The following is a 27,093-nucleotide window of genomic DNA, read 5'->3' on the forward strand; positions in this document are numbered from 1 at the left end:
TGCCACATGTGGCTGAAAAATGAAAAAAAAAAAAGTACCCCAACGGACTACAATGTGACGTCACTCTACATTGGCGACCACTTTAAAAACACAGACCGTGAATGGTAAAACACAATTTACTTGAGTACTAAACTAGATAGCTTCCTTCATTCATAAATATTCAACATAACTCCATGTAACAATGTACATGACTGTATGCCGATATTTCCCTGCATGAAATTATACGTGAATTACTGAACTGTATGGAATGCTTCTGAAATAAGATAAGTGAAGTAATGAAGGAAAATTGTGAGAAGGCAAGTTTGCTGGAGGTTTAAAATGAGTTTTGAGGACCAATATATATATATATATATCATTATCTTCCATTTTTGTTTGCTTTCTCCTTGAAGGCTTTCAGGTCGGAACTGGAAAAAAAACAACTTGGATAAATGTGACTTCCGACCATCCTTGAATACGGCATTTGACCCCATCGTGAGTCAACACTGAATTAGTAGCAGCCATATTGGATGTGGCTAAGTGAAATGATGATGAAGATTCCGTGTCCATTTGCTGCTCAACAATTTTCCACTTCTTGCATTAAGACTAAACTGTTACTGTTGATGTTATTAGGCAGTTCAAATCTCATTTCACAAACATATTTGCCAATTTTGTGGCTTATACTATGGTCACATCCAATATAACGGATGCGTTGACATATCGCACGGAACCGGTCACCCCTTCTCAAGACAGTGTCTGCTACAAAAATAACTAAAAAAAGAAAAGAAAAACTTTATTTTAGGGGCCCTAATTTTGTGCCCAGTGCGCGTTGATCAAATCCATCAAAATGTATAGCACCATTTGCGCCACAAATTAGACCTGCTTTCTTTCAGCTGGTCTACTTTCTGTCATCAAATTGTCAGGCGGCGGTGGGGGCTGGGGGTGAGCACAAACATCTCGGTGGATGCCTACAGCCCCCAATGGCCCGCTCATGTCGATGGCTGTGCAAATAGCACTGTAGTAAATGATATTATGCATCATAATCAAGGAAAACAGCTTTATTCCACCATTCATTTGTATTTTTTTTACTTTTAAATTAACATCATTCACATGAGATACAACATTAATTAACAGTAAAAAAATAAATAAATAAAAAACTGATTCTCTAAAAGCACTTGTCCATAAACATTTTCTTGAAAATGAATAAGTACACCTCAACTAATGACCAGCCATTAAAAGGAACAACCAACCATTTTATGCCTATATGGTCAATTAACAATTTTCAATTAACCTAGAAAAATTTTAATTTTTATTTCATTTTTTGCAATTTGTAAAGGAAGCTCGAGTACCTGGAGAAAACCAATCAACCATCGGGAGAACACACAAACTCCACAAAGAAGTACAGATTCGGATTCCACAAAGTCTAGTCCACCATGCCATTCTCCATATGGAATTTGAAAAGTTTACAAGTATACAAACATTTTTAAGCAATGCAACTCGTAACACTGGACGAATAATTATTATAGAGTATGTTAGATAAATAATATCTGTCATCGTTCAAATGGCTGAAAGTTAAAACTCCGATATTCTTACGGTACTTGAACGTCTCATAATTTGACGTCAGCGTCTGCAAACATTGACCAATAAGAGCGTGTAACGACCCCGACATTGATGACGTTTCAGGAAACGCATGCAGAGTGAAAACAGTCTCATTGAATAGATTCGTGACAGTTTATAATTACACAAAAGCTTACTTTGTTTCTTGGGAGTTATGCAGACTTGGCCTCTCGTTTCAATATGTGTATTACTCGGCGTTGTCGTGAGATGGGGAGTGTCCTTAAATTCTTATTCCGGTAGGAAGCTTATTATTTTCAGCGCTATTTACTGCCTTCAATCATTTTGCCAATTACAAACTCATCACGATTCTTTGGTCTGCTCGGGCGTCCATAAAGCATTGAAATAAAAGTCGACGCCTTTAAAATGTTGTTTGTAATAATACCTCGTGTTGGAACTGAAGCAGTGTGTTTACTTTTTTCTACCTGCCTGTTTCCCAAACATAAACTTGAACGTTTTGTCTCCAGGTTCGGGAAAAGCACCGATGTTTGGTGACTATGAAGCACAGAGGCACTGGCAAGAAATAACCTACAATCTTCCAGTGCATCAATGGTCAGTATTTGACGCATACTTTGTGGACACTTAACACAATTTTGAGCACAATTGTATACTTTACTGTACATTGTTGAACATGGTTGTAATTAATTGAAGAGATGGAATACCTTATGGCTTGCAGGTGTCACAGCTACTGTTGTTTTACTTGTCTTTCTATTCATGTTGTGTTATGTTAACATAATTTTCACATCACCATCAACACATTTAGTGATTGCATAAAATTTGTTTACAGGCAATTGACAATAAGAGACGTAAGCCCCAGTTTTTGCCATGGTTACTTATTTTTACAGTTGCTACCATGTGAGGGTTATCACATCGGAGACTATGCATTTCAAAATATCTAATGCGATATGAGTATTGCAGTTGTAACATTACTACGGGAGATTTTTTTCTCGCTCTCCTTCAGGTACTTCAATACCACAGACAATGACTTGAATTACTGGGGTCTTGATTATCCTCCTCTGACTGCCTATCACAGCCTGATTTGTGCGCAAATGTAAGTAGTTCGACTTTGTGATGAAAGCCTCACTAAAACTTAGCACATTTTAATTCTTCCAGCATTCATTAAAATCTGAGTTGGTTTTAACTCAACCCTGACTGCATATTCAACAACAATGAAAGTGTTTATTTTACATTACAGTGCCAACATTATAAACCCGGAATGGGTGCAGCTTCACAAATCCAGAGGTTATGAAAGTGCAACACACAAGTTATTTATGAGAACAACAGGTATGTTGATAACGAAAAAAGGGAATTAATCTACCATCTCATCAGCACAATTTTACAAGATATACTGCAGAAGTTGTTATAATAGATAATAAATTGTATTAATGTTCTCCCTTTTAAGGGATGCATGGGCGCTTGTATTGAAAGTTGTGTATGCTTTGTTTTGTTTCTTTTTTTGTTGCAGTGCTTGTTGCAGATTTCCTCATATACATTCCTGCTGTTGTATTATATTGTTTGTGGCTGAATTACGGAACTATTAAGAGAAAGGTGAGACACGATTTTGGCATTTAGCATTTACTGAAATATCATATCTACCTTAAGATAAAATACAATATTTTTAGTGCACTGGTCATCCAAATTGGCCCTTAATGCAAACTGATAGTTTAGGTAATATTTTAGACCAAGTGCTCTGGGTTTGAGTTTCCCCTGACCAATGTAAGTACTCACACCCAAGATGCTCTGGAACAAGGGTGCTCAAGTTCGTTCCTTGAGAGCCCCTATCCAGCCTGCTTTCCATGTTTCTCTCCACTAACACACCTGATTCATGATCAGGATCGTTATCAGTCTTAGCTGATCATTAGATTCAGCCGTGCTGCAGGAGGGAAACATGGAAAACAGGCTAGATAGGCGCTCTCGAGGACCGAACTTGAGCACCCCTGCTCTTGAACAAGGCAGAAGTCAAATTGTGCGCAATGCATGTAGACGGTCTTAGTCCTGCACTCCGGTCTTTGTCCTGCACTAATGTTATTAGATAAGTTGCTATATGTTACACATAACAGTTGGATAATTTGTTGGTAGGAATGGCTTGACACAACAGTGAATGTTCAAATAAATTTATGTTATTCATCTGGTATACTTATACAGCTAATGCAGGTATGATACTCAGAAAAGTTACGTCACAGTGTTTGGGCTTCCTCATCCATCATCTCTCTCTCTCTCTCTCTCTCTCTCTCTCTCTCTCTCTCTCTCTCTCTCTCTCTCTCTCTCTCTCTATATATATATATATATATATATATATATATATATATATGTATATGTATATATATATATATATATATATATATATATATATATATATATATGTATATATATATATATGTATATATATATATATATATATATGTATATATATATATATATATATATATATATATATATATATGTATATATATATATATATATATGTATATATATATCAGAATGTGAGTTGAATTTCATTTAGGGATTAGCAGTATAATTAAAACTACTATTTGTTTTTCTATCCAGACTTGCACTCTGCTCTGCTTTCTGATCTATCCCGGGCTACTTCTTATTGACTATGGCCATTTCCAGTATCCTTTGTTTGTGTACTGTTAGTGTTACTTTATTGACCTAATGACAAAGCTACCAAATATTTGGATTGCTCTCTCACCTACAACCTTAAACAGCAACATTCTTTCAAATTCAAATTCTTCATTGTAACTAACTTACAACAAATGTTATTTTAAAATAGGAAAAGTTTTCTCTGCAGCACATTTATGAGATGTGCACATCTACAAGTGTTTACAATACTGATCTTAACAATACAAGGTACAATGCAGTGAGTCTGGGCTTTGCGCTGTGGGCTGTTGTGGCTCTGGGATTGGGCTGGGATGGACTGGGCTCGATGGCCTTCTCCCTGGCCCTCAACTACAAACAGATGGAGCTCTACCATGCTCTTCCCTTCTTCTGCTACCTCCTGGGAAAGTGTGTCAAAAAGGGCCTAATGCGGCAAGGGTGAGTGTACCCAATGTTCTGACAGATGGATATGTAACCCTCATTACACATCATCACCCAACCTACAGTTTAGTCAACGCTAATTTTACCATCATATTGTTTTGACCTTCTGTCGCTTGGAAAGAAGGCACAGTTCACTGGAGCGTGACAGAATGACTGAGGTAAATTAGCTAGGATGCTGTTACTTGTGTCTATTTATCTAGTAACAATGTTCCAAGGGCATTTAAAGCAAATGGAGAGGCGGATTAGAAGGGTTGGTGGGAAGATATGTCCAGATGACACTCAAACTCTTCAGCTATGCCCGTGTGTGCAGCAGCTTCCCCGCTACAGCTGACAAAATCACTGCAGGGTTTGACCTACGCTCAAGACTCTCAGCTGATGCATTGCTTTCACTGCATTCCAAAAAAGAAAGGTCATATCTCTTAACCGAGGACATGACGAATAAACATTTTGATTTGTGGAAATCACTAGAACTGTGAAAAGGTCATTCATTGTTCATGTGTTGACAAACACTACTTTTAAATTAATGTTTTTGTGATCCTCTTAATGTAGGTTGTTGATGTTGCTGAAAGTCGCAGCAACAGTGTTGGTGACCTTTGCTCTCTGCTGGTTTCCCTTCCTGTCTGACCGTGCTCAGACCCTACAGGTGCTCAGGAGAGTCTTTCCCGTGGCCCGAGGCCTGTTTGAGGTACAATACAACAGAATTAAAAGTGAGAAAGAAAATGTGAGGGATCTAATCTTCATCTCGAGAAAACATTTGTACTCTTGTCTAGGAATTGTGGCTTGCAACTCAAATATGTTATTCAAAGAAATAATTGGGAGAGGATAATTGATCCAATAAATTAGCTCAGGGATTAGTCACAATGAGACATTTTCCAGGGAAAGAGGTCTTATTACCAAGGAATTTAAGTCCTAATTTCATGCCTTTGGCAACAAATATATACAAAGATGTGTTTTTCATTAAGGTCAAGGAAGACCTCCTCGTGCCTTTCAAGCGGTTCCATCCTCAAACCATGGCAAACATTGTTAAGTCCTTCAATGCCAATCAGAAAGAGATAAGAAGAATAAAATCTTGGAAAGGTCAGGAGATCTGTTACACTCTTGTCTCTGGGAAACTTAAAAATAAAAAGTGAAGGAAGGTGAATGATTCACACGTAATGGTCTTACTGTGTGAGAAGTAACCAAAAAAGGGTGGCTCTGTAACTATTTTTGTTCAATAAAAGCACGAGGTGTCGGGGCCTGTGATGACAACATGACAGGTTGCTGGGGCACACTGCCTTCAACTAGTTGTGAAACTTTGAGCATAAGCATGTGCTTTGGGTAAAGAAACAGGGTGAGAAGGGGAGGAGCGTTGGCCGGTGCTAGTTGCAACTACTGGGTGGGAGCAGTTGTAAGTTTACCCACTGAACTACATTCTGTCGTCTCACGTTGCCCCCTGCTCACAAAAAATGGCACCAAATGCGTCTCCCTGTGAAATTCTAACAGCTTATAGGTGACGGTGTCCCATTTGAAATGGACCCCCACCCCGCCGTTCATGTGTTTCCTTTAGGTGGCATTCAAGAACATTCCTATGGTGGTTATTTGGAGTGAGACGACAGGGAAAACAGAGAGGGCTGCAGTTGAGACAGCATAACATTGGACAGCCCAAATGCTGACAGGGCTAACGCGAGGGTCCGCACAGCTGCGCCGTGGGCAGCTGTAGCATGGAGGAGAGACAGAAATAGGCAAGAAATGGGATTTCTAGTCGTGGCCTGAGACCAGAAAAGTGATGACGCTGATCTAATCATACAGTATGGTCTCTGTTGTGTGACAGTTTTGTGCACAGTGGCGCTGTAAGCATAACCTGAACCCGACACAATTGACTCACTTGCTACCCAATTGTGATAATAAGTCAATAATCACACAACAATCAAACAGAAGCTTGTAAGTTATTCACAAAATCATATGAAAGTGGTAAAAATACAATAATAATAAAGATTTTATTAATTAAAGAAAATATATAATTTACTCGTTTGTTCTTCTGTTCCCTTTATTTATTTGGACATTTAATCATCTAATTTATGAATACAAAGAGTGTTAATTCATCAATTTAATACATATGATGATTAAAATATTTCTTGCTGCAAATCGTTCCAAATTTGAGCACAGTCTTAAGTTGAGTTGTGTCCTGTGATTGGTCTAGATCTGCTGGTTTCGCAGAAACTATTATAGTCTGACCTTCGACTTTGTATCTCTGAGTTTACAAATAAGTCCCATGATGACAGGGGCTACTTGCCACACCTCAGAGCTGTCCTGTGAAACTGTCTCCTAGGAATGCCTTAAGGAACATTTGAAGGGAGATTACTCAACTTTTTTGCTTTATCTGTAAAATGGAATTCAGAATTATGACTGTGCTTGCACAAACATAACGGCATGCGTCAAAACAGTATAGCACGATGAGTGACTGACTACGATCAGTTGTGTCATCACCTCTCATTTCACCAAGTGTGTATTTGGACAGGATAAGGTGGCCAACACATGGTGCAGCTTGAACATCCTGATAAAACTCAGATCCACTCTGTCCACTGACTTCCAACTCTACCTCAGGTAATCTCCCCATCTTTCTGTTGTTGTTTTTTTTTTGTCCTGGAAATGTTCTGCTGTTGTTTTATCCCCCCCAAAATATGTCTGCTGTTTTTTTGTTTGTTTTGTTTGGTTCTTCCCTCATCGTGTCGTTTCGTATTTACGTCTTTCAGTGAAGCAGTGGGAAAGCAGAGCCTGCCAGCCCAAGGGTGTGAATCTAGTGGCGTAGAAAGATCTTGTGAGGACCTTCTGAACATGAAGTCAAAGCTGTTTTTAGAAATGTGGTGACAAGAGCTTTGGTTGCTCTTGGATATATTGAGGCCTGTGTTGTTTGTATACAGCAAAACGAAGGTTATGAGACTAAAAGTGCATCCTTCCTTTTTTTTTTTTTTATAAAGCAGCTCTATAATACATAGGAAGTTTTTTTTTATTATTAGCTATTTTGATCAAAAACCGAGATCCTGTAAATCACCGAGAGGAAACAGTTGATATAACAGTTGTGCCGTGGACGACTGTGCGTAAATAACCTATCACTCTAAATATAGGAGTCCTATGTTCGCTGCATGAGCATGTTTTTGCCAGGCTGCTAAGTCCTGGGATCAAGTTGGACCTCTTTGACTGTAGTGAATTTCAAACAAATGAAAAACACTTCTGTCTTTTGGCACTGGTGGGTTGCTAAATGCTTCTGCGTCGGTGTACTTTGTGCATAGATTCAATCAGCAGTGTAACAGTATCCATGTCCTTGTGGATTGTAAACCACCAGCCTTACACATAAGACATGCATACTTGTATATGGCGTGTATGTACTGAATTACCAGAGTTGTGCCTTGTCTGCCTTGCTATGTTGTTGTTTTACAAAACTCTCTATCAGGCACGCAATTTGTTGCGTAAACACAATGTTGCGCTGATGCCTTAAACCTGCTGACCGACCTCTCAACACATACTAACACCTAATCCCTTTCCTCTGCTGCTTCCCCCCCTCAGAAGGTGACAATTGAAGGGTTAAACTAATGTCCCCCTGAGAGGGGGACAGTGTTTGGTTCTTGTACATAGCAAGAACCTTCATTATAGGTAAACTAGAGGATCGTAGTGTGATAACAGTTCAATGAATGCTTGGATTTGACACGTTCAAATCTCGATACAGGACTTCTTGTGCGGAGTTTGCATGTTTTCTCACGTTCCAAAACATGTCTGCAGTCTTACATTAATCAAAGGCTAAATTGTCCATAGGTGTAAATGTGAGCATGAATGGTTGTTTGTTGTCCTGTGATTGACTGGCGCTAGGATGACTAATTCTCTGATTTCCCTGTTGACATGAAGGCTTGTCAACAAAATATAATCTTCTACCTAACATCAAACTGAGGCGATGCGATTGTGTTTGCACATATGGACACAAAGTATTGTCCTAATCCTATTCACACTTGAATGTCTGCCAAATTATAGCCATATTGTATTATATGGGATAGAAGGGATGTGATCTGAAATGGTGCAGCCAATTTGACCTGAAATCTCATTTATTGTCTTCAGGCGCTTATATCAGAGAAGATTGGTTCTTGTGCTTGTGTAGGACATTAATTGGATTGAGATGTAACCTGCAATGGGAATTTTTCTTTTGAGAACCAGTCATAAGGAAGCTCACCAGAATGTTCTTTTGTGTGTGCTTTATTCCAGTTTGGCCTGCACTGTCCTGGCAGTACTGCCATCTTGTATTAGAGTGATGACAAAACCTACATTCTGGCAGTTTAAACTGGCCTTGGTGAGTGATTAACGTGATTAACGAAGTAATTAGCACAGTCTACAGAATATGAATCTTCCATTCTTTTACCTGTTTCTGTCATTGAATGAGCCTAATGTTAAGGGTGTAATCAGATTTACTAGTTTACATTTCTCCCAATGTCTTTACTACACATCTAAGTGCTGTTGAGATTCATTTAGGTAGAATAATCACACAAAATCTCTTTCCTTTTTAGGTCAACTCATCTTTGGGGTTCTTCCTCTTCTCTTATCAAGTCCACGAGAAGTCCATTCTATTGGCATCCTTGTAAGCAGAGCAAAAAATGTTTATAAAAATAGTTAGAGCTTCAAGGTAGTACTATTAGATTAAAGTTAGCTAAATAACATAATTTTGTTTCTGCCATCACACTCAATTTAACATTGTTATAAACACAAGTCAACTTTATTTCTCACCATCAAAGACACAGTGCTTGTAGACGTGTGTGCATTTCACAACCACTATATAAAGGTAGAGAGGCGAGGCCATGGGTATGTTTGAGAGCAGGGGATTTGGTTCCTAGATCTGAGATCATCTATTAATCTAGATTAGGGTAGATTGTTGCTTTATTAACTATTGAGTTATATCTACCACCTGTCCCCATAAATCAATCAGTAATGCATGTCCAGGGATTAGGAAAGAATGGATGGCAGCAGCTCGGACGTTGTTTGCGCAAGATCAATTATTGAAGTGTAACAGGATCGGCAAAGAGTACTGACTGTAATTATGGGATCAGGGGCCGGTGGAAAGTGCCCCCTTCAGAGCATATGAGGATACAAGTCACTTGTCAACACTGATCAAGCAGCCAGTCATTAATTTAACATTGTAAAGTCATGTCAAAATATTGTCGGCCCTGATGTAATGGAGGGAAACGGTTCCGTTACATTACAAGACCTACTGTTATGTTCAACTATTATGGTGAATCTGGTCCAAGGGTAACTGCTGTGTGAGGTTTGACCAATTCAAGTGCATCTTCTATCATCATCTTATATCTGTATTGTGTGTTTGACAGATAAACTACTTATCTGGATCTTTTCTAGGTCCGTTTGCCTCTTCCTGAATGACCTTCCACTCATGTCCATTTGGTTCCTGCAAGCGTCTACATTCAGGTAAGTCAAACTGTGGCTTTCTAAACATATTTTATGAATTGGAAGGTTGTCTTTTCTTGTTATTGATTAGTTGTCCTAAACTGTTTTTGGTAAGGACTTGAATAAGAATATAGTTGTGCTTTTTATGGTTTATGCGCAATTAAGAATTGTAATCTTTCAGAAATGGTATGTTATAATTCTGACTAACCAAAAAACACAATATGTCCTCTGAGTTTTAAAGACTCTAAGCATTAGTGGCACACTGGATAACAGGGCTACTATGTAGCACCTGTGGAGCAGTCCAGGCTTTCAGTACTTTACTCATGGGCAAAAAGGGGTGGTTGGTGTTGTGTGTATGTTCCTCATTGTGTTTTTGTCAGCGTGGTATTTCTCCTTCCAGCGCTATTCGGTAGGTGGTGTTCTTAACCCTTAGATCGGGGTTTACCAATTCCGATTCTCGTGAGTTCTGCAGGTTTTAGATGCTTCTGCCCACTAGCACACCTGATTAATATAATCAGCTCAGCAGCATGCTTGATGTGATAACTATCCTGATCTTTAGTATTAGGTGTGTTCATTGGCGGAAACTTCTAAAACCTGCAGGACTCCGGACCTCAAGGACCGGAATTGGTGAACCCTGCCTTAGATGCATAAGTGGAGATGTAACGATAGCCAAACTTCAAGATACAATAATTATTATGATATGGACTGCACCATACAATAATTATCACAATATTGTGGGAGGTTTGCAATATAAATAAAGCTCATGATACTTTATAAAAACTGATATTGTAAAAGAAAAACAGCACATATTGTCTTACATAAACAACCTAGAATCATTAATAACACTTAATATTAAGGCACTTGCTTATTAATGCACACGCACGTTGTGAACTGAGTCGATTTGTGGAAGATCTGAAACGTGTCGCGTTACCTTTCATCTAGCCATTAGCCTGGGTCTTCAATATAGGTGGCTAAAACCTGCCTAAACTGCAAAAATGCACAAACTGGAACTGCACAAAAGGAATACAGCCTCAACATTTTAACACATGTGCGTCTTATAATATCATGACGATGATGATTTTGTGGCAATTTGAATATTGTGATATCACTTTATTGCCGTTATTGTTACATCCATAGTTCTTAACCACTCGGCGCTCCCGTATTAGCAAAACTCTAAACCTTGAATCAAGGTCACTGATTGGCTGAAATGGAAATGTTTCCAGGAAGAACACATCATATAAATAATAAACTGACGTCATTAATTGCAAAAGTTGCCAAAGTTGTTGAATGACCTGGTACAAAGTCATCAGTCCATATAAATCTGTCAGTTCATTTTCACATATGGTTTAACTGTTATTCTGGCAGACTTTTATTGTCTATATAATCTGATAACTATCAAATGGCAAATGTCATAGTAATAGACTTTAAAATGTCAGTGAGTTGGTAGGGTTAAGGTGAGGACTGCTTTTGGAAAGACAAGTAGTGTTTCAGGTGCTTCCTCAACTTTCACCAGCTGTTGTTAAATTCTTCCGGCAGCTCTAATTGTTGTGTGTGTGGTTTAGGATAAGGATACATGGGGATTACCCTACATAGTCAGAATGCCTGCTGTCTAAGTGTGCATTGTATAGGGACAGAAGGTCATTCTCCAGTTTCTCAGTACAGTCTGACATGGACATAATGTGCATCCTCTTCAGGCTCTATTATCTAAAAAATACATCTTTTGTTTGCATAATTGGCTGAATGAATGCTCGAGTTGAACAGTTAGAGGACAGTGAGAGGACAGAATGTAACCAGTCAAAAGTTTAAATTAATTATCTGTTTCTAAAATGTTTAGCTGTTAAATGGGGCGTTTTTCTGTTTGCACAAAGAAAAAGAATGAGTGCCTGAGAATTGAGAGTTTTGTGTGTGTGTTTTTTTTTTTTTTTATAGTTGGGGTGTTGTGCGATTTAGTATGAGTCAACTGTTGTTCTTGTCCACGGTCATCCGCTAAATTTAAGATAAGCTTTAAGTTATCTCTCTCAGGTGCAAAATGCTGGTGCGAGACCTCTGAAATAAAAGTTGCGCTGCATTCAGCAAACATATTTGTGAACCAAATATTGTAATACATATTACAAGTACTAGTATCAAGGCTCAGATTGAAATAAATCATCCATAAAGATGTCCTTTAAAAAAACAAAAAACAAAAACATTTTTTCCATTGTTTTTTTTCCACCTGCACAGCATGCTGCCTCTGTTTCTGAAGGATGGTCTTCTGGCGCCGTATGTTGTGACTTCGCTAGCCTTCCTCTTCTTCAGCATCTACTTACTGTCAGCATTGGAGCACTGCTCAGAAGAAGAGCTTGCCCTGGGAGTTTACCACAAGATCTTGTTCTTCTTACCCAGAATGGACCTGGCTTGGATTGTGAGATTGAAGGTCAGTGTCACCTGCTGTTGCAATAACAGGAGAAGAATCCAGACACAATTACAGCTTGGTTAGAATGTATGGAGGTAGAGGGTAATATCTGATTTGTTTTGGGACCATAAAGCACACTTAAAATTCTTTAATTTTATCAAAGATTGACAATGAGCCTTGTAATCTGGAGCTCCTTATGATATGCATGTATGGATTACGGCCTTTCATTTTGTCGTCTTTAATCCAAACTCCCATCTATTATGTTGGCATTCTCATTCTCATATGCATCTATTTGCTAGCAGGCATCTATGTTTTCGCCTTACTGGAACTAGAACAGGCGGTACGGTGGATGACTGGTTAGCACGTCCGCCTCCCAATGCAGAGGATGTGAGATCGAGTCCGGGCTTCGGCCTTTCTGGGTGGAGTTTGCATGTTCTCTCCGTGCTTGCGTGGGTTTTCTCCGGGTACTCCGGTTTCCTCCCAATTCCTCCCAAATTGTCCATAGGTGTGATTGTGAGTGTGGATGGTTGTTCATCTCTGTGTGCCCTGCGATTGGCTGGCAACCAGTTCAGGATGTACCCCGCCTACTGCCTGAAGCCAGCTGAGATAGGCTCCAGCGACCCTTGTGAGGACAAGCGGTTAAGAAAATGAATGGATGGATGGAACTAGAACATCTATCTGTTTTCATGTCAAATGAATCAAGGATCATGAGAAATGTAGTCCTATTAGTTTAAGACCTAAACTCAACTGACCAGACCGGACCAGCATGAGGTAAACGGCACAGCCATCTTAAAATAGCTGCCGGGACCAAGCATAAAAGGTTGGATAATGGTGAGTGCATTGGCTTGTTTAAAGCTGTTGAACTGTCAACCAAGATAGCATTTAGCATTAGCCAAAGTAATAACGCAACCACTGGTCAGCATATTGACTAGAAATGTTCAAACTTTTTGTTTTTTGTCCCCTCTTATTCTCAAAGCAACCCCGTGTAGTTGCACGTTGAACAAAAGCAAGCGAGACAGCGCTACCCAATATAACCTAGCATAATAGTGCTAAATCTATCACATAACAACACGGTACAATTAGAATAAACTATTTAACATAGGATGCTTCACAAAAATAATGCGTCCCGGAGTGCCTTTTGTATGAATAAATATATTTTTAAATGTTGATTCATTGATATTCCACCTAAGAATACGGTGCGCTCAGTGGTCCAAAAAATATGGTTATCCACTTGGGGCATGAATAGACTGTAAAGCGGCATTTAGCTTAAATAAGCTAGTGCTAGTCTTTCTAGCATAGATAGATGAACAAAGACACATTATTTGTTATAAATAATGTTTTGACCAATAAAGTGAAATTTTATAATTTCCTGCAGTACATCTTAAGAGCTCTCACGGCACATTGGTTGAGAATGTCTGCACTTAGCGCCCGGTACAGTTCACTTAGTAACGGTATGGCTTAGAATACTAAATCTAAACCATGGCGGCATGGAGGCAGTGTGCGACATAAATACAGAGACATGGTACCAGCATGATAGCGTAACTCACCAATGAGAAGAGGACTTGTTTACACTTTTGTGAATTAGATTTGAAATAAATTAGTCTGTTACTTTCATTCATGGAAAAAATTAAAAACAAATGTGTTTTGTTGACTGCACAGTATACACGTCCTTCTAAAATTGGTGTAGACTGAAAACATTTATGGGAAACAAGAGACCACCATTTCAGGTTGGATCCCTACATAGTTACGCATGAATCTGATATACACAGCATTATTTGGACAATGTTAATTATTAATCTTTATCTCATCGGTACATTCTTTACAGATCTTACAATGTCAATTCCAAAAACATGCAGAGCAGGTTGATTGAACACTCTAAATTGTCCCTAGGTGTGATTGTGAGTGTGGGTGGTTGTTTGTCCTCTGTGTGCCCTGCGATTGACTGGCAACCAGTTCAAGCCAGCTGGGATAGGCTCCAGCGCCTCTCGCGACCCTTGTGAGGACAAGCGATTAAGAAAATGGATGGCTGGATGGACAATGTCAATTGCTGTTTTCCTTGTTCTACCTGTTGAAGGAAATCTGGAACTGAGTATAGATATTCAATGCTACTTATTGCGCCATTGTTTTTTTTCCCAATATATGGATGTAGACTAGGTAACAAAAATACAAGAAACAGAAACTAGGGCTGCACGATATTAGAAAAACATGTGATCTGTGATATAGTTGTTGATTATAGTGATATTTATATCATTGTAATATTTAAAGACACAGTGTGTAGTCCCTAGCGCCATCTAGTGGTCAAAGAATAGCATTAGAAGCACGCAGGAGCACACAGACTACGGTGGCTCAGAGAGACCATATTTCGCAAGCCTACCACCAATTCTTATTTTGCTTGAGCAAACCAGCATCTTGGTGAGCCCGGTGAGCGACGCCGAAAGACCGCGCGAGACGGAATTAGCCAGAGCAGCTAACAAGAGTGGCTAGTGAGAGTTAGTCGGAGCCATAGGCAGGAGTGGCTAATAAGAGCGGCTAGCGAGAGGAGGTAGTAAAAAAAAAAAAAAACTAGTAAAAGCTTACGAGAGCAAAGCAGAAAGTGACAAGCGACGGGCCCGAATCACGGGAGTTAGTGACGACCACCTGCAGGTCCCAACTATGGAAGGTAAGCTGCGGTCGACCCATTGGGTCCAACACGCGATGCAAGCACCAAGTTGTAGCTAGAAGATGGCGGCGAAACATGGCAGCTCTAGTAAGGTCAGACTACACCCATGTAATATAATTAGTGATTACTAGATCTACAATTATAATAAAATATATATACATTTATGCGATACATGTTTTTTTTTGTACACTGACACAAGCAGTCGGTTTTTAAAATGAATGCCACTAGATGGCGCTAGGATCACTGAATGTCCCTTTAACGTGTACCTAAAGAAATTACATTTTTATTATCTTATAAAAGAATTTAAAAAAAATTGAATGCGGCAAAATAAGCTATCTTAATGTATTCTTTGTTAATTAATTGCAATTACCCTAGACAATATTTAACTATTGGATGACGATGCACATTTAAATTTGCGTCTGACTGGTCAAATTCAAATAAAAGCATACAATTCTATATGAAAATGAATGCATGTCTTTGCGATATGCCTATTGCATGGGCTAATATCGCAAATTGATATTTTTTCAATATGTTGTGCAGCCCTAATACCAACTGTGAATTATAAACAGTGTTTTACATAATGAATCTCAGCACTGCAGGGGTGAGGATGCACAGCTAATACATTTACTAATTGCATCAGAATGAGACGATATGCTGATAAAGAAAGATTACGTGCTACTGTAAAATGTGCTTTTCAAGGAATGAATCTACCCCTCCAAGAATTAGCAGTCGGTTATTTAAATTTCCGCCATGACTGTAGTCACTGCCGGGTCAGGCCCATAGCAAAAGCGGCACTGGTAGAGTGTCAGAGATTAGGAGAAGGTGTCTTTTTATAGCGTGTGTCATTAACACACGTTTGCCTAGATATATTTATTTACACAAGCAGCATAAATAGCGAGCACCAGTGACGACGATAGGGTTTCATGGGTTTGGGTGGGCGCGGGCACGAGGTGTTTCCTCGATCGTACTCGATTTATCTTCAGGTCATAAAGCTTAAATAGACATCGAAGTGAGCTCACTCTCACCATCAGCTGTTTGCATCTCTGGTGGTAAATTCAATTACTGCTTGGTTTGATAAATCATAGTCACATTACAACAGTTAGTTTTTAGCCTGAGGTGCCAGGCCTTTTTGGGGGGGAGGGGCGGGGGGATAGAAAATACTTTCTTCATGGGAACATCACACGTGTGTGGTGATTAAATGCCATTACCTTCTGAAGGAAGACAAATCGGACAGGGATGTCCACCAATATTCGTTAGCAAATCAAAGCTATAATCTGTCAGAGACTAAATAAGAAATGGTTCTTTACTTGGAAAACTTAAGACCATGGTGTGTCAAACTCGTATTAGCTTAGGATGGAGGAAAATATATTACCAAATGGGCCGGACCGGTAAAATCATGGTATATAATTTAAAAACATTTGGCGTCAATTCTTCGCAGATTTTTGCTGTTTGCAAGCCAGCCCTGAATAGCAGGGCTCATCTGTAAAAAACAAACAAACAAAAAAACACAAATGCAAAAGGAACACCGGAACACTTTGCCTGTATGAGTTCCGGTCGTGTTATACTGTATCTACCTATTTTGCATATAAAACGCCTTGTGTGGCGCGGTTAACGAAGTTATAAGGACGTCACTCCTTGTCACAGTGCTGAACTTTCCTCATTTTTTGACAATCTGACAATTGCAGGTATTCTATTTTATTATTTGATATAGGGCACGTCAGCTTTAAGCAGCTCCAATCTCGTCATATTGAGGTGAATCTCGGTTGACTGACAATCCTCTGGGCAGCTCTTGCAGAAGTCCTTAGCCTCAGGGTTGAACTACTTTTTCCACCCTGCACTGTGTGAATCTTAACATAGTGTGTCCAATTAAAACAGGAAAACGTTTGCGTGGTATTACTTTAGGCAGACTGTTTCTGTATGTGACTTAAATAAAGATCAGACCACATTTCATGACCAATTACGTAGAGATTCAAGCAATTACAAACATACTTTTTCTTGCAATATCTAAAAGTAGTTGCTGACATGAGATCAAAAACATTTTCTTTAGAGCTTGAAGGTAGGATTGCAACAGGGCACAGACATTTCTCTCTCTTTGACATTATATTTCCAAGAGTGAAGTGGCCTTTATAATTAATAGAATTGGTAGGAACACTCTTCCTGGAGCTCGCTGCTGACTGAAAACCCTGGAGGCATTCTGGCAGACTTCCAGAGATCCTTTGACGATTATGGGGTAAAATTCTAGATTAGTACCAAGTTGTCCCAAACATCAGTTTGGTCATTTAGAAATGATAGCAATCTCCCTTCAACAGGATTTTAATTATTTTTTGTATTAGAAATGATAGCAATCTCCCTTCAGCAGGACTTTAATTATTTTTTTGTAGCCTTGTCACACAGTCTTTGAGATGGCAATTCCTTAAAAAAAAAAAACATTGCTTGTTTTTCGCGTTAATTTGCATCGTCACCTGTTGGACCTCAGGTGGATCAATTTACTATTTGTAAATTCCTTAATCCTCGATTGGGTTTAGATTTGAGCTCTTCCCACCTAAAAGTACAGTAGGGAGTTCAGGAAGACACTCAAGGAGTGAGGAGAATGAAATGTTTGGAGCCCGTTCCAATGTCTGATAGCGTAGTGCAGTGTTGGGAAAGTTAATTTTCTATGCAAACTAGTTCAAAGTTCAGCTCACAAATTTCAAAGTTCATAGTTGACCATTTTTGAACTAAGTTCATCGATCCAAAAATGAACTAGCTCATACTTCTTTCATACATTACTGCCGAGAATTGAACGACTACTGCAAAGGATGCACTTCTGGATCCTTGATTCATTTAAGACAATTTAAAGTGCCTCTTTTAAAGGCAGTATGGCTTCAAATAGGTTAAATTTAAATTGGGACTCCGATGTACTGTAATTGGAACAAACATTCCAAAGATGGTCCAGAAAAAAATTTGATTTTAATACTCGGTTCTCACTTTGTTTTTCATTTTTAAATAGCTAATTAGCCTTGTCCTTACAAATGCAGATATCTGAGCAATACATTAATTAAGTGTTGTTGTCCCATCTGTCACTAATAACAACCCCTCTTTTTGCCTTCCAGTTCTACATCAGTGTCTCGGCCATGGCCTGTCTGAGCATCGCAAGTGCTGCTCTCCCCCCTCCGTCTCATTTGCCTGACTTGTTTCCGGTGCTAGTGTCTACTTTTTCTTTTGTTCATTTCTTGGGGACATTTTTCTACTTCAACATTGTCCAATTCAGTGCATTGCCAAACAAAAAAAGCCTGAAGAAGATCAAATAATTACAGCGCACACAAACGTATGGAGTTAATAGTGACTCAGGAAAGCCAGTGTTGTACAAAGGTGTGTATTTGTTTTCACTATGCATGAGATATTTTGCTCATTGCCAGTGTATACCAAATGGAAATGAGCTGTATGATAATACTTTATTCTTGTGGTGTAACTCAAATCGGCTATCAACGTATTAGAAAAGTCTACAATTGAGAAAGAAAGAAAAAAAAGCATTTTTTTATTTATTTAAATACAGGTCTTGTACAAGCTTAATTGACAAGTCTACCTAACGATGTGGCCGTTATGCTGTACTTTGCTGTATATCATGAACATATTGGGAAAACATCACTCACAGGTTTTACACATACTGTGCAACATAGCAGTTAAAATGCAATGCATTCTGGGTAGTCTACCTCTGATTTGTTCATTAAAGGCAATTTTTAAGTAGCATTTTAACATTCTGATCTGTCATGAACTGTTCATATTAAAGAAGAAATGTGTATTTTTTCCCCCCACAATTTCATGCAGGTGTCATATTAACATGTCTGTGACCATGCTTTTAGTCAAAATATTCCAAGGATTAAGAATTATAGACCGTTATTTTTTTTTTAAAGCTTTCTTGCCATTGTGTAATTGGCTTGTTTTAGGGGCAGATATGTCCCGTGCAGTGCTGCAGCCCTCAAACTGCTGGGTCAACGGCCATTGAACAAAAACTTGATTGATGTGGAGGTTCTTATGTTAATTAGCCAGGACAGGACACTGTGAGTTTTGGTGAAACTATTAAGCGGTTCAGATAATGTCTGGATAATTATTATTCTTTGAGCTTAACAATCATCTAAATGGACTCATTATATGGTGCTGAGCCCTTTTTTCTATTTTCCACTGCATACTTTTACATACCATGCAAGTTATAAATAAAATAAAACGTTGCCAACAACCCAAAGTGTACGGTAGCTTTATTACCAAATTAAATGATACTGCTCCAAGCAGTCATAACAAATTCCTTTTGCTATAACACTACTGCCAATTGGGAAGCGATGGAGCCAGTAATTAGACCAAAACGCCATCTCCAAAGGTTTTTACTCAACAATATTTAACATTTAATTCAAGTCCTCAAAACGACAATGGATCACTACAAAAGTCGTGTACATTTTTGTAGAAAACCAGCTGCAAGACAGGCCCTTAAAGACATGATGGAAGGTGACATATCCCAGCATAATGCTATAAACTTGAAATACCACAGAAAAACGCTACATGCAATTTCACTCTCCAATCTTTCTCTGAGTTAATGACATGGGCATAAAAAAAACCATTACAACTATAAATGTTAGCAGGTCAGCGAGAGGTGCTGGAGCATCAGAAGCTCTGAGGCCCACTGGCCAATAACGTACCCACATGGCAGCCCAATCTCTGACTTTTGTTTTTGTCTTTTTTTGCTTGCTTTGAAGTGATGAGGACAAAATTGGAACCATTTAAATAACTTGTGTACTTGCTTGCTCAGATTGACTTTATGTGGTTGACATGAAATAAAATTACTAGTTTTGCTTTTCCTCATATAATGAGCTCAAGAAAAAATATGTTTAAATGACTCTTTTTTGATTGCCATGGGTTATTCCTTAATGTGTCATCTTTGTGAAGGCATAAGTTTACTGCTACTATGATGAGTGTCATTTGATTTAGCTGATCTAGACTACCTGAGCTCTTAAATGAGGAAAGTCTATCCACTCAGTATTTTATCTTGAGAGAAAAGGATTTCTAGTTTTATGTCTGCTCATTATTTTTTAGTGTGCCACATGATTTTTGTTGACACATTGTGCCGACATGCGAACACAAACGTGTCCAAACATCATCTTGCACCTTCGAATGATGTGAGAACAACTCGTGTTGCCACCCACTAGCAATGTGCCTGTCTTGTCACACCTGAGATTGATTGGAGACCCCCCGTGGTGGTGTCCCCACCTCTTCACTCCGTGTCAGCTGCTATTGGCTACAGGCCACCGCCACACACACACACACACACACACACACACACACGACCCTCCACAGACAGAAATGGAAGCTGCGTTGATATTGTTTCTCTGCAGGGAACCCTTTCGAGCTACCCCCGAACACCAAAAAAGAAAGTGACCTGTTAGTGCTGAGGTGAGAAAAGTGTGCAAGGGCCACGCATAGTTCTAAAAATGGACAGATGGACCAATAAATAATAATGCTGTCTGTCTCTCTGTCTATCCGTCTGTCTCTGTCTCTCTCTCTCTCTCATCGTAGAAATTGTAATCCCTCAAAGTAATCCCTATTTTTAATAGATGTACTTGTAATCTGATTACATGTTTTTTCCTGTAACTAACGGAATACAGTTACATTTTTTTTGTAACCTCATTACTTAACGGCGCTACATGTATTCCGTTACTCCCCAAGCCTGATCACGATATTGAGGGGGTTTGTGATATAAAAAAAGGTCACAATATTGTATACAAAATTAGCTCATACGAAAAAGAACACAATATTGTGCTTTTGTACATAACAGTAATGCGTATAGACAACCTACAATCTGTAATAACGCTTAATATTGAGGCACTTACTTTTGCTAATGCACGCACTCATTTAGTTCCTCCACATATTGACTTGGTTCCCAAGCATATTGCATTCCCCTTCACCTCACCATTAGCGTGGTTTTTAAACACAGAAGACAAAACATGCCTTGTGAAAATTAAACTGCACTAAAAAACTAGCCACTAGAGGGTGCTAGAGCTGCACAAATGGAAATCAACCTGACTTTTTTAACAGATGTGCTGCTTTTAAAACGATATTGTGGCAGTTTTAATATTGCGATATCACGATATTGCCGTTATTGTTACATTCCTAGTAATTAGCTAAATTAAATAAATGTGAAAACTGCTAAATAATGTAAATAGTTTGTGGGCTAGATAATAGAACAGAGCAGGTCGTATGTGCCTCATTGGCCATACTTTGCCTTCCTCTGTTTTAGTGGCGTAAAACAAGCACATAGGATGTACACTTTCCGAACAATATATATTTATTGCATTAGCATGCATTATACTGAAAGGTGTTCCTAGTAACGTATTTGAGAAATGTTTAAAATGATTTGAATATCTCCTGTTATTGATTGCATAAACAAAACAAAGTTTTGCTTCAAACTTTGAGAGAACTGAAAACAAAGCAATAGAATGAAAAGTGAGGCCTGAGATTCCATTCAGGAGCAGCAACAGTGAGGCTTTTTATGTATACTGTACTTCCTGCAAGCAGCAAATCATCTTGTGACTCGCATTCAACATTTAGTCCTCGATTAAGTAACAAAAGTAAATATTTGTTACCAAAGTAACAAATAAGGTCAAGCACTACTCACAATGCTGTATTGCAAATATTTCGGATTAGAAGCTGCTACATTGAGTACTTCCTGTATCCTTGCAACTGAAATTTAGCACTGACATGAGATCAAGGAGGCGTTCATCAGGAACTCGGGCCGCTAACCCACATCAGGACTGACACTCTCGCTGGCAATTTGCAAGTCTGACGGAAATCTGTACGACACTCCCAAGGGGCCTGAACGAAAACATTAGTTATGTTTACGGTTGTGCTAGCTTTGTCCTTCACGTGGCCTCTAAGGGCGATAAAGTGAGAGTTACACGATCCACCTTAGGCAGAAATAGGAAATGCTGCTGTGAACAGCAGCTGTCGCTTGGGTCGACTCGTGCAGCGAGAGGCCTCGGCCTTCCCAGGCACCGCCAAATAAAGAGACTACTGTGTCCTAAGACCGCCGATCCCCCCTCCCGACGCACACACTTTTACTTTCCCAAGGTGTTAAACTGCAGAGGTGGGCATGACTGCTGCATCTTGAGCCACAAATGAGACGACAGTTGCTGATGGAAAGAACATTATTTGCACAAAGTTGCTGGATTGGGCTTCTTGTGTGCAATCAAAATGTGTCAGGTGCCTGGCAGAGGATAGACGTGGCAAACATGACGGATGATCCGCCGCTATACATTGCAGACGCACCTTGGGCAAACCGATGCCGGCATCCGAGACATGTCTGCCTCGCGACTGACAGCGCACATTCGACATCCGTCACCGATTTTACCTCTGCGGGTTGATACGCGCACCGCTTCAAAGGAGTTGAAGAGCAATTCCGATAGCTGTCAGCGGCCGAGATGACTCGCAAAACAAAATCTTGGGGAATATGGGAGAAAAAAACATGTTCGTAACCCCTCTGGCATCCTGCAGTAATATTGCACACTCCACACTAACTGTCAAGATGGAATGTTTGTATAGTATAACGCCAACATGAGGACCATTTTCAATATGCCACAGAAACGTCACTCATGTAGTAAGCTCAAGTGATTGTAATTATATCACAGTATCTTAATGTATAAACGATACAGCCTTCAACAACAAAGTTCAAAGAATGTGATGCCCCCCCCCCCCCATCCCCCATTGCAAAGGGCTCTCTTGCATAAAAATTACCATTCAAGGACGGCACAAAACTACTAAAAAACAACTTTCACTAAAATCAACTCACTAAATGTTTTATTATTATTCAGGTACAGTGGAACCTGGAGTTTGAACTTCTAGGAACTCGTACAATTCAGACTTCAGACTTATTTACATTTTGACAATTTACATTTTGACAATTTCAGTCCATATATTTTGTTATTTAAATGACATCTTTAATATTTTCTTTCCAATGTTTTGACGTCAACCTGATTTTTTTTCTTCAAATAACTTAATTGAACAATCCTGTAGCATGACGCCATCGGTAAGCGACCCCGATACAATCTGGCAGCCCGATCACATCTGGTACCGACACCGGCCCTCTCCTGTTTAGAAAGTTAGACCATTGTACTTGGCTTTGTATTATACATATATGTTTATAACGAAATTACCTAACAAACATAATTGTTATTTATTTGAATATTATTATTCTTGATAAAATACAATTTTATAAATTATTAGTTATAAAGAAGACCAATTATGAGCCTGCATAGTGCTCAACAGCGCCATCTGGTGGGACCCGTTCCCAAATGCAGACGGCAATGTACACTATGCTAAGTTAATTACGAACGAAATTCTCCATAGGCGTGCATGATCGGTGGGGATCTATTCGACTTTATCCACCTCCTAATACCATCTCCATCAATACATTACTGATTCTGAAGGCCCTAGGCAGATTAGTCTGTGGTTGATACAGTCGTGATTAAAAGTTTACATATACTTGTAAAGAACATAACAAACAACTTAAATAATGCCTATAATTCCTTCATGACCACACTCATAAATTCATATGATAAATATTGTAAAAGGATTACAATTCCTGCACACACAAAAGCTGATGACAAATGGGTTAAAAAAATGCTTGTAAGAAGAAAAAAATTCTATATAGAATGTTTCTCAAACAAAGAACAAAAGATACAGAGTCTAGGTATAAAAAATATAAAAAATAAACTTGTATCCATCCTTAGAAGTCAAAAAATAGATGACTTCACCAAATTACTAGAGAAAAGTAAAAGAAGTACAAAAAATACCTGGGATATAAAAAACAAAGTCTTGAATAAAGACAAAACCAAGACCAAGACCAAGACAAAACCAATCTCTCCAAACTATTTTATTAAGGACCTCTTGGTAATTTATGATAAAGAAGAAATTGCAAACCAATTCAATGATCACTTTGTCAATATTGGCCCAAAGTTATCACACAATATCCCTGACGAAAATATCAATTATGGAATCATACCAAAAAAACGTAAACAGAATTTTTCTTGAAGCCGTACAAGCTAGTGAAATTTTGAACATAGCTCGAAATTTTGAACATAGTTCAAAATTTTGCTAGTAAAAAAGCTAACGACTATATAGATATGAATATGTCGCTGATAAAACTAATCATAGACCTGATCATAGAGCCTTTAATGTATATCTGTAATTTATTATTTATAACAGGAATTTTCCCAGAACAAATGAAAATAGCAAAAGTAGTCCCACTCTTCAAAAAAGGAAATAAGAATGATCACAAATACCACAAGAATTCATCTTGCAGCGCATGATTAAATTCATGTTACTGTATGTATATTTTTGACCCAGGAGATTTGGTCACTTTTTCTGTTAGAGGTGCATTGTGATGTTTAAAAAGTTAAAATTAAAGCTTTTTCTACATGCATGCTCCACCAATGCCCAGATGAGTATAAAGAGCCCTAACTGTTTTACTCTGACTGCATCTATCAGCTTTTATCTTACCTTTATAGTAGAGTGTGTGGACCCTCACACTCCACAGTTTCCTTGGGGAGAGGCGGAGTTTTTCGTACCTCATTTGAAGTCATGTCTTCGTTTGTCAACTGTGGCTGTCGCTTTATGGTCGTGCACGTACTTGCACACGCACTATGAACGAGCCTGACACAGATGCTGCAGTCACGCTTTGAGCCAGAGGTGGCAGTCGTGAGTAAAAAGAAAAAGTGACAAACTGCACAAAAGACCCTTTAACCAATAATGAAGTCATAAAAGAACCAAACTTTATGGATGTTTTTTGTGACAAAGAAGTATCTGTTCCAATCACTCTTTCAGAGAAAAAACAGCATTGTAGAAATAACTGGTAACTCAGGAGAGTCATGACTTTATTTAATTTACAAGTGTATATAAACTTTTGATCACAACTGTATATGATTAGACAAAAAAATCTAACATCCATTCAGCTATATTTCACTTTTAAATTTAATACATTTTAATGTAATCTTTAAGATTTTTTTTATTTTTAACCATTAATTGAGCTATGGTTTTTATTTAACATTTTTGCAATACTACATTTAAATTGAATCGCTAAGTACTTCTTTTTAAAATATATTTTCCAATATTTAAGCTGTGTTAATGTTCAAACTGTGGCTTACAATAATATTGAATATGCTTTTTAGTTGGGATGGGTGAGTACTGATACCAGGTTTCAGGCCTTATTTTTGTGACGCGACAGCGGCCAATGCTTTCAGCAACGATAGAATTTAGAAGAATAGAAAATTGCCATTAATTTCATGCAAATTTAAGGAACATGTTATATTGGTATACATAAGTCTTTCTTTAAAATTATCTGTCATATTTTTGGGGGGCAAATTTTATACAGTATATCAGAATTACTAATGGTATCGATCCTTGGTATTGGTGACTACACAAGAGTTGAATACTCGTACTGGTATCCATCTGAAAAAAAATGAACATCCTGAATTTTTAAGTAATAAAAATTGATTTTGACGAACACTTAGGCCTGCAATATTTGAATGTTAATCATGATGGTGGTGGTACTTGGAGAGCTTGTTAATTTTTTAGGTGGTACTTTTATGTAAAAAGTTTGAGAAACACTGCAGTCGACAGTATTAATCAAAACTGAGCTCAATCAGATTTTGTACAATTAGCTACCATAACATGATGGTGTGTCTAATATTGTGGCCAAAGGGTGTATTTTGCACCTTTGGTTGAAACAAAATGCTGTTCACTAAATCAGAAATCCCGCCTGAAAAGATTGCACACTATGCAATCCAGAGCGGCGATCGAAGTTGGTTGTATATTGGACCAAAACAGCCCAATATACAACTCCCTCTTTAATTACAGCCGCGTGTTCAATCAGAAAGCATAAAACTCCCGGTGGACAGGTGGCATGTGTCCATGAGGCCTCCAAGGATTGATGCGCCCGCGTCCCCACGCTTCCTGGGCTGGCGGCCCACGACAAGGCAAAAAGTGATGGGCTTTTATGACATCTTAAGGAGTCTTCTTTTTAATACAGCCCATTACTGCTATCATACAAATCTTTCAAACTGTGGCCCCATCTACAGCCTGATCAATTTTTACGCTGCTGAGCCGTCCCCTTTTGCCCCATTTTGTCATACTCAAATTTCATATTTTACAGGACTTTTTTTCTATTATAGGGAAAAATGTCAATAAACATACATTAGGATCCTGCTCTTATTTAGTGTTTAATTGTAACCAACCGCTTCAAGAACATTTCATTTGTTTCTGTAGTAAGCAGAACACTTTGAATGTTATTTACTTTCATGTGCCAACGAAAATATATTGTGAAGCGCTGCATTGATTTAGAACATAACCATGTCTCCATACGGACAGGAGGAGCTGAATTTATGAATCCTTTGCACAACTCCTTTAATTGAATTTTCCAAATCTCACACCACACACAAATAATCAATAGCTGCTGCTGTGTGGAACTTGCCTCAGAATTATTAGGACTCCGCTTTTTCAATTTTGTAGTTATCAGCAGATACAGGCATGCTGGGTATTTGTAATGCAGGAACAATACCCAAAGGATTTATGCCTGCTCAAACCCTTATTGTTCACTGTAAGTGACTTTTTCAGATTGCTTGCTGAGACTTCTGTTAACATCAAAGAAAGGCTGTAAGCACTTCTAACAGTGCATCCCGCTGGATTTGTCTAAAGAGATATAAATATTTTCATGACTTTACTGGGCTGCCGCGGCAGAGTGCATTGCATTTCATGAAAATAAAGCATGAAGTTGAACACTTTTTCTTTTTCACAATCAAACCGGCAATGGTGCCACAGTTATATTGAAAAGGTAACTCATTTACTTTACTAATTACTTTAAAAGTAACTTAGCTACTTTACTTATTACTTGCTTTAAAAAGTAACTAATTTAGATTACATTCACATATTTAACAACTATTTTTTGCATTTGATGAGGCTTTCGTCTGTTAATTTA

At 38.5% G+C, this 27,093-nt stretch overlaps 1 protein-coding gene across 1 annotated transcript; it reads left to right on the forward strand.

Annotated features, from left to right (window-relative positions):
- The first annotated feature begins 1,659 nt into the window (after positions 1-1,659).
- Positions 1,660-19,314, forward strand: alg6 (ALG6 alpha-1,3-glucosyltransferase). The gene is made up of 14 exons (XM_077585101.1): positions 1,660-1,829; positions 2,058-2,142; positions 2,552-2,641; positions 2,786-2,874; positions 3,056-3,138; positions 4,138-4,202; positions 4,441-4,626; positions 5,179-5,314; positions 7,127-7,212; positions 8,860-8,944; positions 9,159-9,229; positions 10,000-10,068; positions 12,268-12,460; positions 18,191-19,314. The coding sequence occupies exons 1-14, from the start codon at positions 1,748-1,750 to the stop codon at positions 18,386-18,388; spliced, it is 1,518 nt and encodes a 505-aa protein (XP_077441227.1). The 5' UTR covers positions 1,660-1,747; the 3' UTR covers positions 18,389-19,314.
- The last annotated feature ends 7,779 nt before the right edge of the window (positions 19,315-27,093 follow it).

The sequence above is a fragment of the Vanacampus margaritifer genome, chromosome 13, assembly GCF_051991255.1.
Source record: "Vanacampus margaritifer isolate UIUO_Vmar chromosome 13, RoL_Vmar_1.0, whole genome shotgun sequence".
NCBI classification, from domain to species: domain Eukaryota; kingdom Metazoa; phylum Chordata; class Actinopteri; order Syngnathiformes; family Syngnathidae; genus Vanacampus; species Vanacampus margaritifer.

Bases quoted from the DNA above. Each gene is read 5' to 3' on its own strand.
- alg6 (XM_077585101.1), top strand. From the start codon at position 1,748: ATGCAGACTTGGCCTCTCGTTTCAATATGTGTATTACTCGGCGTTGTC. The intron at 2,143-2,551 runs GTCAGTATTTGA...GCTCTCCTTCAG, and splicing joins AATCTTCCAGTGCATCAATG to GTACTTCAATACCACAGACA. The intron at 4,627-5,178 runs GTGAGTGTACCC...CTCTTAATGTAG, and splicing joins AAGGGCCTAATGCGGCAAGG to GTTGTTGATGTTGCTGAAAG.